General features: G+C 51.8%; 2 protein-coding genes across 2 annotated transcripts; one reads left to right on the top strand and one right to left on the bottom strand.

Moving 5' to 3' along the window:
* Nucleotides 1-1,052: 1,052 nt before the first annotated feature.
* Nucleotides 1,053-5,405, bottom strand: A1O1_08178 (chromodomain-helicase-DNA-binding protein 1; the record flags this gene model as incomplete). The annotated part of the gene is made up of 1 exon (XM_007729040.1): nt 1,053-5,405. One exon carries the CDS (start codon nt 5,403-5,405, stop codon nt 1,053-1,055), a length of 4,353 nt encoding a protein of 1,450 aa, XP_007727230.1.
* A 1,242-nt stretch (nt 5,406-6,647) lies between these two features.
* Nucleotides 6,648-8,745, top strand: A1O1_08177 (translation initiation factor RLI1; the record flags this gene model as incomplete). The annotated part of the gene is made up of 6 exons (XM_007729039.1): nt 6,648-6,667; nt 6,724-6,748; nt 6,821-6,832; nt 6,884-7,286; nt 7,345-7,506; nt 7,556-8,745. 6 exons carry the CDS (start codon nt 6,648-6,650, stop codon nt 8,743-8,745), a joined length of 1,812 nt encoding a protein of 603 aa, XP_007727229.1.
* Between the last annotated feature and the right edge of the window lie 3,814 nt (nt 8,746-12,559).

The following is a 12,559-nucleotide window of genomic DNA, read 5'->3' as shown; positions in this document are numbered from 1 at the left end:
GAGTGGATTGTTTCCGGTTCTGGGTTGAACAAGTAGGCATAGGTAAGGTAACCTCGCTCTATCACCACTGCAAAAAGGTACCCTTTTGAGGCACTACTAAACTGGTATGACTGGGACAATGACTGTACTTTTGTCGACGGCCACTCCTAGTCCTCATCCCCAAGCCAGCAGCTCTCGTGAATTTTTTCTTGGTTTCCCCCATGGTCCTGCACTGCATTGCTATTCCCGCCCTCCCTCAGTCCTCCTCCACTTTGATCTTCGGCAGAACATATAGTAGCCGCCCTTTTTTTTGACCGTTCCTCCCAGCTATGCCGCCCCGGTTCCTCCGATTCCTCCGCTCCTCCGCTCCTCCGACGTGCCGGTCCCAGATAAAGTACATCCAACGCCGTGGCTCCATGCTTGTTCAGTCGCTCAGGGGAGGCCTCATCATGCCCTCCTCAACAGAAACCCTCCAACTCCGATGACCCATGGGTCAAAGCAAAGCAAGCCCCATCACCGATACGCCTCCTCGATATCTTCTCCCGGTCTGTTCTTTTTCCGTTTCAGCTCTAACCCCAGATAACCCCCGTGACAGTCGTCCAAGGCCATGCTATGCAATCGCTAAAATGTTCATGATTTCGAATTTTGGTGTTTTGGTACCGCTGCCGAAGGGAAGTATATTGTCCCACGGCATCATTTCGCTGGCTTGTGAAGTCGATTGATCAAAAGGTAACCTTGAAACGGTAGAGGTAGTTGGAGAAACTGCTAAGCACCGTCTCAAACCTGCGATCAGTATGCATCTGGCGCGGTCTGCCAGACCATACCAGTCCATGAAGTCTCCAGGCTCGTTGGCTATGATGGCGGCGAGGTGTGATATGATCCATTAGCGCGTCCATCAACATTTTTGGATTCATCATTAGGCGAAGCTTCCCCAACAAGCTTGTTGTCTGAAGCCACGATTTTGCCATGTATATTTTGCAGTTCTTTGCCTCTGATACCTTTGTTTGGCCAGTATGTTGCCGCGTACTCCCTGTTTGTTGTTAGCTGGATATCAAGCAACTGGTTCGTCAGACTTACCAGAAGCGTTTCTCGACCGAGTCGTGATTGTCATCGAGCTCCGCAACTTGCTCAGTAATAAAGCTGCCTATCTCTTTCAACAACGATCTGAGTTCGTTTGCTCGTAATTGAGCGTCGGGTATGGCGTTTTTCGTGGTAGCCTTGATCTTCTTCAAACTTTCCTTAACAGGTTTGAACAGCATCACCATCAGAGGATCGACCTCGTGAGCGTGGCCATTGGCATTGTTTTCGCCACGTCTGTGATCACTTGCATGCCTATTGTGGCGTGTATGACCATGATCGTCGCGGTGCTTGCGATCCTTATGATCTCTGCTGTCACCCTCATGCTTCCCATGGCTAGGACGTGCTTCAGATCTCGGGGTTCCGTATCTCTCGGAACTCTCACGGCGAGCTTGGCTGGTGCGATGTCGAGGCTTCTCCGAATCACGATTCACCTTACGATGGGATCCAGGAGCAGGTGACTCTGTGCCCTTTTCACCATTCATCTTCTTGTTATTCCGATGATGATTTTCGACCGCCTTCTTCGCAGCTGGATCATCCCCGTACTTGCTCTTCAGTACCGAGATGAGGTAATCAGCACGCCGAACTAGATGGACTGCACCAGGTGACTTTGCATTCTTTTCAGCCCCCTTCTCACGTTCAGCTTTCTTGTCGACACGATGTTCTTCGAGGAAGAATTTGTCCTTGAGGCCAAGGTCGGGATCGTCGCGAATCTTCTCCCATGCGCCATAGCCATGCCGAGCGATGCCGACACAGAGCATGCCATCTTCCCTAGCACCCCAAGCGCAAGTATAACCAGCATTCTTGGTAGCTTCGGGAACGCGGAAGGATCTGAAGTCGGACTCCCTCGAGGTAACTTCTTGCAGCAGCCGCATCTCACCTGGCCGCTCAAGGATTGTCTCAGCGTTGATTCGCTTGACTCCATGGAGCTCAAAAAGGATTGCCTTCCTATCCTTCTTGGTGATAGGGCGACTCGCGGTCCGCTCCAGATCGGCCATGCGGTTCTGCTCTTCAGTGTATAATTCGAGTGACTTGTCCCAGACCTCTTGCATGGCAGCTTTGACAACACCAAGGTCCCTCCCACGGAGGCGTGCTTCTGTCAAGAATTCTTCTTGGCGGTCGTCAATTGAACCGTATCGAAGATGACCTTTGATGAGATAGCGATATTCCCGCTCACTGAGAGGGCGTGCTGGGTCAGCTTTGGGGCCCTCTTCGGATTCGCTGTCTGAGTCAACTTCTTTCTGTCGCTGCTCTTGACGTCGTGCCTTGCGAGCTTCCCGGTCCTCGGTTTGAAGGTTGCGTACTCGCGGCTTGTTCTGCTCGATCACCTCGGCGAGATATTTCTCTTCGGCTTTGCGCTGCTCTTCCGCCTTGATCTCTTCAAGTTGTTCTTTGGGGATGATGTCATCCCAAGACAACTCGTCGACTTTGACATCCACAAAATCGAACGTGCGCAGGAACTCTTCTCCTCCATCGGCTTCAGTGCCATCGGGCTGCTCAACCTTGTAGTCTTCGGCGCTGTTGAGAACTGCATCGAGATCAAGTTCCTCAAGTTTCTTCTGGTTGTCTGTTTGCTCAAACATCTTCTGTCCTCGCTTTTTCAGAATTCGGGAGATTTCACTGGAGCTAGTAGGCTCGCTAGCCAGGGCGCTGCGTCTCGCTTGAGCTTTTTCGTCAGTGACACCACGCTGGATGGTCAAGAATTCCAGCATAAGCTTGTTCCGCGCTCGCTCGAGGATTTCCTCCTCGATTGTCTCCTTGGAAACCAACCGATAAACACTAACAGGCTTCACTTGACCAATTCGATGGGCACGAGCCATAGCTTGGAGATCCGCCTGCGGATTCCAATCTGAGTCAAATATGATGACGGTGTCAGCAGTCATCAGGTTGATCCCAAGACCTCCTGCTCTTGTAGAAAGCAAAAAGCAAAAGTCAGAACTCTCCGGAGCATTGAAGTGGTCGATAGCGATCCGTCTGGCAGCTGCAGCAATGGTGCCATCAAGTCGCTGATAAGCATGACCTCGATATTCCATGTAGTCTCCGAGGATGTCCAGCATTTTCACCATTTGGCTGAAAATTAGCACGCGATGACCATCACGCTTCAACTTGGTAAGCAGCTGATCCAGAAGCATCATCTTTCCACTGCTTGTAACAAGAGCACGTAAGACCTCGTCGCGGCGAGCGCCATCGGGGACAAGACGTTCCTCGGCACTTGGAAACATGAAGGGGTGGTTGCTCGCCTTCTTTAGTTCCATCATAATGTTGAGTAAAGACTGCTTCTGACCCTTTGCACCTTGATTGAGAGCAGCATAGTTCTTGGTCAGGATGTTCTTGTAATATTCCAGCTGAATATCGGAGAGCTCGACGCGGATGATCTTCTCCGTCTTGGGAGGCAAGTCTTTTTCTACCTTCTGCTTGGTTCTTCGAAGCATGTATGGCTTGATGTCCTCGGTAAGCTGAGCGATCTTAGCACTGGCTTCTTCGGTGGTCAAGTCCATGTTCTCATCGATGTTGACGACGCCGGGATTCAAGAAGTCGAACAGAGCCGACAGCTCACCAAGGTTGTTTTGGACTGGTGTGCCCGTGATGAGCAGGCGAGCAGGAGCTTTGAACTCACGTAAACGATCGTACAGTTGGGAGTCGCGGTTCTTCAGCCGATGAGCCTCGTCGACAGCCATGAACTGCCACTTGATCTGACTCAGGAATGGTGCATCGTGTAGAACATACTCGTAAGTCGTGAGAAGGACATGAAAGCGCGGGTGGCGAAAGTTCCCATCTGGTAATAACTCATAATCCCGAATGATGTTTCGAGAGTTCTTACCGCCATTGTAAATGACATAGTTGATATCAGGAGCCCACAAGTCAAACGTGTCCGCCCAAGCCGGCATTGTGGAAAGCGGAACGGTGACGAGGAAGGGACCTTGTTGGCCACGATTATGTCTCAGCCAACTCAGAAAGGCAACAGTTTGCACGGTTTTTCCCAAGCCCATCTCATCTGCGAGAACAACATTCTTGCCTTTGACCCAGTTGTAAGCAAGGAAGTTGACGCCAGTCATCTGGAAATCTCTCAGGGTACCGTTTTGGATATACGATGGTTGCTCGCGCATGGGCTGGAAGGAAGACCGGGTCGAAGGGTTGCTTTCGGCGGTATTGGACTTGAAATCCTGACGTCTCCGGTTGATGTAGCGATCAATTTCGTTCTGTGCAATTTGGCTGACGAGGCTCGACGGCTCCCATGTTGCTTGGTCATAGAGCAGACCTTTCCACTTGACGTAGTATTCGGTGCCGTCTTCGCCGTCGCGATCGCCGATCACTCGTTCAACCTTCTTGTGTTCTTCGAGTGCGTCGAAGTACTGTTCTCTGTCGAGGATCCATTTCTCCTTATCTTCTGGCGCAACACTTGGATCATTGCGGATTCGGATGTCTTCTTGCAGGGTCTTCTTGATATAGTTATCCAGTCGCCGAAGACTCTTCACACCCGCAAGAGACTCGTAGCTTTCCCAGGTCGCATGATAGTAAGCCTTTTGCTGCCATTTGATCAGGAACTCGTAGTCCTCTTTGTTATGCGAAGGGGTAGTGACGTCGACTCTCAGTCGGTGGTTCAAGACGATGTCGATGGCCGGGGAATTGTCCTCCGCACCGTTTGCCCAGTAGTTGGGTGTAAGAGTGTCGGGGTCATTATCTTCGAACATGTCATCGTCATCATCTTCATTGTAATTAGATACTCTCGCAGCTCGACGCGTGGAGAACCGGATTTCGGCGTGAGCAGGTGTCAGGTTTTCGGTAGACTGCAACAATCTCCGGCGTTGCTTCTTCGTCAACTTGGCACGGCGACCACCATACGCGTCGGAATCATTGTCTGAAGCAGTGGGAGATTCGACCACGGGAGTAGGCTGCTTGGAGGACCGCTGCGAGGTTTGTCGCAAACGCTTTCGAGGGCGAACAACGACATCTGACTCGGAATTTTGCTCATCAGAAGATTCTGCCATGTTCAAGGTAGGTCGCGACCGGCCACTTCGTCTCAGACCGTATATCTCCGGGTTGTTTCGGATGTATTCCTCGTCATCAAGTTGGTGAGCCTTTCTCTTCGCAGGTCTTACGGATTCATCCGATGAGGAGTTGTGATGCTCTGACTCGACCCCGTCTGCCTGCATCGATGTGTCCATCTCGTAATCAGCGTCGCCGTGAGGCTCTGGCTCGTCGGAATCGGGTTCTGAGTCTTCGTTTTTTATGGGAAGTTTATCGTCGCCATCGACTCGGACACCTGACGGCGAGGCTTGGGCAGCGAGAGGCTCTGCTGGTTCTGACAGATCACTCTCACTGTCACTAGGCTTGATTCCGTTCTGCATGACGGCCCCAGACCGCTCGGAAGCGCCGCCAAAGGACAGTGAATGTTCGGATATTGAAGGTGGAGGCGGTTGTGCGAGGATAGTAGAGGCTGTGAAGTAGAGCGTCAGCAAGGTATGCCACCAGATGGCTTTGGGCCGAAAACAACGAAATGAAATGATATTTGAGCTCCTGCGACCCAAATACCGACAAAAATATCCGTTACAAGGGCTTCTGGCAGAAATAATGACCAATATAAGATGGATTCGATGAGAACGAGGGACGACGAGATGATTTAGCGTGAGAAGGATGGGATGGCTCCTGGCTGCCCTCCCGACGTGATTCGGCAAGAGAACAGAATCAGGCGATCTTCAGAGCGGTCCTCGGCGCCTCGGGAGATTTGTAGAAGCCATAGAAGAGGAGATATTCATCTCGTCGGATGGTGTTGAGCTTTTGATGCGAGGCCGAGCAGCCGCCAGGAAAAGCAACATGACTGCGAGCCGATACAGGGAAATTGAGAGGGTAAAAGGGACAACTTACACTCCATCCACAGCCAGAAGAGCCCTCCAGGCGCGTTAGAATCTTAGAACAAGTTATTGACAGGTGTGTGGGTTGTGGAATGGAAGAATGGTTGAAGGTGGAAGAGTGGTATAGAGGTGGGTGCGGAAAGATGAAAGTGTATGGGCGCACGATGCTTTCTCGGGGTAAAGAGTAGTGGTGAGAGCGCAGTGAGGGACGCTTGAGGACCTGCCCTACTAACGGTACCCTGCGCTGCCTTGGGTGGCTGGGCACGTGACTTTATTCACCGCAGCCTGTTGCCAAGCCTTCGCGAGTCAGGCACGAACAATAAGAACATGCCACTAAACCCATTGTGGTATAGTACTACTATTGTGGTACGGTCAAGCGCACATACAACGCTGAACACACTGATGAATTGTCGGGCGGGCCATTCAACCCCCGCAATTGATCCAATCATAGGACCATGAATTTTGATTTTGGGTGTGGCTATTCTGCCCACTGCAGTTCATTCATTCATTCAAGGCCTCTTTCCGTTCACCGCATCCTCTTCCACAATCAATCCCAGGCCGATTGTCGGGCTCGAGTCTATTACTGCCGTTGACTCACACAAACAAGTGAAGAGGGATACAGCCACTCTTCATCCTGCCTTGCGCTTGGTACTGGGTCACCTTCTTCTCGCCCACATTCAGTATCCTCCTCTTCAGCCTCCTCCTCGTTCGCATTCGGTCATTGACACTACTCACACAATGGCGGACAAATTGACCAGGTAAGAGGCGGCAAGGACAATGTCTTGAGCTGGACCGTGGCTGACCTTTGCTGCAGAATTGCGATTGTCAATAGCGACAAGGTTCGTTCATACCATCATTATCCTTCTTTCTGTCTGTGACTCCTCGTTAACGGTATATTTTCTGCCCCTCAGTGCAAACCAAAGGTAAGCAATCCAAAGAACCCGCTAGGAAGGCTCCTAACTGACCGATCCCAGAAATGTCGACAGGAGTGCAAGAAATCCTGCCCTGTCGTCCGAACCGGAAAACTCTGCATCGAGGTCACTCCCGAATCCAAGATCGCTTACATTTCTGAACGGCTGTGCATCGGTTGTGGTATCTGCCCGAAAAAATGTCCCTTTGGTGCCATCCATATCATCAATTTGCCTACGAACCTTGAGAGCCAAGTCACGCATCGATACTCCGCAAACAGTTTCAAGTTGCACCGACTTCCCATGCCACGACCTGGACAGGTTCTTGGGCTGGTTGGGACCAACGGTATTGGCAAGAGTACCGCGCTGAAGATTCTCAGTGGCAAGCTGAAACCAAACTTGGGAAGATATGACAATCCTCCAGACTGGGAGGAGATTTTGAAATACTTCCGTGGCTCAGAATTGCAGAGTATGTGATCCTTGAAGTTGCCATGCCATGCCGTACCGGGTCGCTAAACTTCATACAGACTACTTCACAAAGGTGCTTGAAGATGATCTCAAAGCCATTGTCAAGCCACAGTATGTGGATCAACTTCCACGGGCCATCAAGGGCCCGATCAAGACAGTCCGACCTCTGATTGAAGCCAAATCCGAAATGGGCAACTTGGAGCATATCATGGATGTTCTTGGTAAGACCGGTACTCTAGATTCATCAAGATACAGGCTAACACACTTCAGAACTGAGGGCGGTAGCGGACCGAGAGATCGGCCTGTTGTCTGGCGGAGAGTTGCAACGATTCGCAATTGCGCTGGTTTGTGTTCAAAGAGCAGAAGTCTACATGTTTGATGAACCATCGTCGTACCTTGATGTCAAGCAGCGTTTAAGTGCGGCCAAGACCATCCGAGAACTCCTTAGGCCCGACGACTATGTCATTGTCGTCGAACATGATCTGTCGGTCTTGGATTACCTCTCCGACTTCATTTGTGTTCTTTACGGTAAACCTGCGGTCTACGGCGTTGTCACACTCCCTGCCTCCGTGCGAGAGGGCATCAATATTTTCCTCGACGGCAATATCCCGACGGAAAATCTACGTTTCCGGGAGGAGAGTCTGACCTTCAGGCTTACGGAAGCTGGAGAGGAGTTCATGATTGACAAAAATCGTGGGTTTCAATATCCCACCATGGAAAAGACCCTCGGCAATTTCCACCTGAAGGTCGAAACCGGGACATTCACTGATTCTGAGATCATTGTCATGATGGGCGAGAACGGCACTGGCAAAACTACGTTCTGTAAGATGCTGGCGGGCGTTGAGAAGCCTGATGGCCTCCAGAAGGTGCCCGCCATGAACATCTCGATGAAACCGCAGAAGATCACACCCAGGTTTCAAGGGACTGTCCGTCAACTATTCTTCAAGCGAATCAAGGCCTCGTTCTTGAACCCCCAATTCCAGACGGACGTCTACAAGCCCTTGAAAATCGATGACTTCATTGATCAAGAAGTCCAGAATCTCTCTGGAGGTGAACTGCAACGTGTCGCTATCGTCTTGGCTCTCGGCCTTCCCGCTGATATCTACCTCATCGACGAGCCGTCGGCCTATCTGGATTCCGAGCAAAGAATCATTGCAGCTCGAGTCATCAAACGTTTCATCATGCACAGCAAGAAGACGGCCTTCATTGTTGAGCACGATTTCATCATGGCGACGTATCTGGCTGACCGTGTCATTGTCTTTGACGGCAAACCATCAGTGAATGCTCATGCGAATGCCCCAGAAAGCCTGTTGACCGGATGCAACAAGTTCTTGAAGAATCTGGACGTCACGTTCCGACGAGACCCGAACTCCTACCGTCCTCGAATCAACAAATACCAATCCCAGATGGATCAGGAGCAGAAGATGAATGGAAACTACTTCTTCCTCGAAGAGAGTTGAAATTCCTCTATTTTTCACGCAAGGCACTTATCAGTATGAGCATCGTCAACACGGCGAACGCCACAAACACGACCGTCACCACCACCACCGACAGAGTCCACCATCAGAGGGTGACCACGTGTGTGCAGAAGCATGCCATGATGGACTTGTTCTAGGCGACGCCGAAGGGGAAGCCGAGAGCGACAGCGCGGGGCAAGACGACGAGGAAGACGACGAGGAAGACGACGAGGAAGACGATGAGGATGAAGACGAGGATGAGGACGAGGACGAGACTGTTCGTGTTGGGAAGCCTTCTCGTCCTCCATCGGGCGACGTGACTTGAATTGGTGGCAAACTCCAAATCAAGCGACCCGGTACCGTCACGTGTGATCTGGGGACCGTTTGATACCCAGATATGCAATGGAGCTGCAGTGGTGAGCAGAGGATCTAGTGTGCACTAGAAAGCAGTGAGCAGGTTGGGAAGGTGCGGGTTGGAGCTGACTGGACGAATTGAGCAACTGCAAGGCCTGTCGACTATCTATAAGCAGAATCATAGGCGACAGACTCGCGCCCTTGCGTTTCGTCTCTCAATTCTTTCTAAATGGTCTAGTCTGGAGCCTGTAACCTGTGGCATTCCTTATATACGGAGCTAATGTCCCCAACCTTGGTATTGTAGACAAGAAGAGGTGGTAGGGACAATAAGTGTAGTGGTCTACCCGGGTTAGAGGGAATCCATCGGCAGACATTCCTTTCTCGGGGCATACAGTATCTTAGCCGTTTAAAGCAACTAGTGGCATCCTTGCCCTATTTTGTGATAACCGTCGCTCGTAGCCAATTTGACTGGGAAGCCTGATGAATGGCGAAGCCATGACGAACCTATGGGTGAGCCCTGATTACGCTTCAAGGGCTCGACCAAGAGTGTACCAGAATGCCAAAGGGTGGTGAAAGATCCGGCGACGTCAAAACGGGCGATCCAGCCCGCTGTCAACACAAGTAGCGCAGGTGCGCACTGACTAGTACAAGAAATATAGTACCTCGAGCGAAACTTGCTGTTGACACCTCCTCTCTCCCACCTGCTGCCTTGGAATGCCTTTTCCACTTGAACAGGTCAAGATCAGCTGCAGGGCCGACATGCTATCTGTCTCACGATCTGAAGTGGACGGCCAGTTCACAACCAAACTACACCGGACACTGCAACTGAGGCCGCGTCACTCCCCGAAGCGAAAGCGAGCAACTCTGTAGCGACCTTGATTCCGCTGGTTGCCGCCCACTCCGAGTCCTACATGTCACACTACTCCCCGCATCCACAGCTCGTGAAAACTGGGACACGCAACAGCCGGGACATTCAAGAGACCAGACCCAGAGAATCTGTACAGATCACTGCCATGGCACGGGAAGAGATGGATATACACATACCGCCGTCGAATTGATCGGATCTGAGCCGATCGGCCCGCCGGTGTGACGTTCCAAGTTTGAATGGTGAATGTCACCCGCCGCCACCAACGATCACATACCGAGTCCCTCCTCCTGTCTAACCGATATATAAGATGGCTGCATTCTGGCAGGGTCTTGTCTTGTAAACCCCCTCCTCCCACGTCCTCATTTTCTGCGAATTATTTGTCTTTTCCTCTCTATTGTTGTAGCTCCAGGTCTGGCAAATCATGATCAAACAGCTGATGCACTTGATCTTCAGCACTGGCCGTCCTTCCAGTGACGACGACTTCTTCAATGAGCCCTCCACCATGCGACCACGTTTGACTGCTGCCGCGGCTGCCGTTAGAGACAGTTCAATCAACGATTCTATGTCGACGGTTCCGTCTTCCGCCTCCACCTCTGTGTACCAGCTCGTTGCGAGTGGTCTCTCGGGTGCCAGGATACACTATGCGGCCCCGAGTGCCTGAACCGCTTTACGAAACCTGTTTGCATGTTTCGACAAGTAGGGATCCACGAACTCACCGGTAACGGACTCACGCTTTACAAGGAGTGAAGTGAGGATACCGTTTTCCATAACATCCAAGCGTTTGGCCGAATAAAATGTATTCACGCGGGGAAGCAGCAACATCTTCGGGATACCATTCCATCCCAAGGAATCCCCTCGTGGGCGTGTACTCTGCATTAAAGTTGCAAATATCATGGTTGCTAATGAGACATCGGACCGGGCAAATCCTTCCGCCACTCTCCTCACCACAGTCAGCGGGAACATCAGACGCCGACATCCTTCCCCTGGCGTAGACGACAGGATTGTCATTCAACGTCACGCTCCAACACCGGTCATCCGGCGGTCAGCCCTGTAACGCAATCAAAGACCATGGGACTGCCAACCTTCCAACGTTTCCTGTACCATTGTGCGGTGCCGGCTCATTGACTGGACTGCTGCAGTTTCACCCACACGCCGTCACGGGGAGACATCGTGATTCCGATGTTGAATGTGGTCTGGCCATCTTTCATGTCATATCGTGTCTCCTCGCTCGGCCAGCCTTGTCGTCGCCTTGGGGCTCTTACGAAGTCTGGCACCTCCGCCGTCTCTATATGCTTGAAACTCTGGAGCAGACGGACGACGATATACGAGACTGTCATCATTGCCATGTTCTCTGAAGCATGGTGGCCAGCATGGGCTATGTCAGAATGAACCGCAAAGACCACGTACTGCCTAGACAAACACGAGGTCCCAGAATGAAAGGCACGAAAGCTCCTACAAAGTTCCTGCCGGCCTCAGCCTCTCCTTCCACCCATCGCTCTGGGCGAGACTCATCTGCGTCCGATTCAAATATGTCCCGCCTGTGGTGCGAAGCGTAGATGCTGAAGGTCACTTTGATCCCGGTTGGGACCAGCAAGGGCTCGCTTCCGTCGGCGCCGCCCCTTTCTGGAAGGACTGTGTCGACTTTGGCAGTACGGCCATTTAAGGGGACCACTGGGAAAAGCCGATGTGTTTCATTCAAAACATGGTGCAGGTAGGAAAGAGCTGCAACATCCGCCACCGTGGGCGGCTTACCCTCTGGAGCTGCGCTTCGATCAAGACACGAAGCTTGGAGATGACTGCTTAATGTCTGGCCAGCGCGTAGATGACCCAAGAAGCGAAGGGAGTGCTAGTGTCTCGACTGGCTAGAAGCAATGCATGAAAGATATCCCCTTCTCCACCCGTGTCTCCTTGTTCTCATTCAAGCAATCGTCAACGTGAATCGGCCGGAGCCCGTCGCTGTGCGAGCCGTACGAGCTGTACAGTGCTTCCTTAGCCTTATCACCCTCCTTGTAAGGATGGCTTCAAAACAGACTTGCTGGTGCTTTGATCTGGAGGAACATGGTCTCAATTGACCGTCGAAGTCGCTGATCTGCTCTGTACTTCCAGCATGGAACCAACCATGTATTCGACATTTGCAAGCTGCGGGAGGTCCGCTCCGCCTCCCGTCCTTTGTTTCTCATGGCAGCCTCAGATGGCCATGCCTAGCCCTGCGGCCCCCATCGAAAAGACAACATGCTATCGCTTCATCCGAGGGCCTGACGTTACCATGGGGCGATCACTCGCCCTGTCGAGTCTGCGCGACTGTGAGCAGTGCACTTGAAGGCGACAGCTAAGATTGTCGATCTATCGCCATTCAGTAGGGCTTGTGTAACCAACACCAGGCTTGCTCTATAAATGGAGGGCTCCCCTTTATCTCCGATGTCCCCCAGGAGATGTTGGGTTCAAACTCTATTGGCTGTCTAGGAGGCTGTGGCGAGCATCAAACTCGTAGTAGGTTCGACTGTGATAAGAAGAACGCTCCCGGTCGCAACGGACATCTGTTCGCGTCAACCGTCGTCGAGTAGTATTGAACTGTCTGGGAAGCCACTTAGGACC

Source organism: Capronia coronata (assembly GCF_000585585.1).
Source record: "Capronia coronata CBS 617.96 chromosome Unknown acBCG-supercont1.7, whole genome shotgun sequence".
In the NCBI taxonomy this organism is placed as follows: domain Eukaryota; kingdom Fungi; phylum Ascomycota; class Eurotiomycetes; order Chaetothyriales; family Herpotrichiellaceae; genus Capronia; species Capronia coronata.
This window is presented reverse-complemented; position numbering and strand designations above follow the sequence as displayed.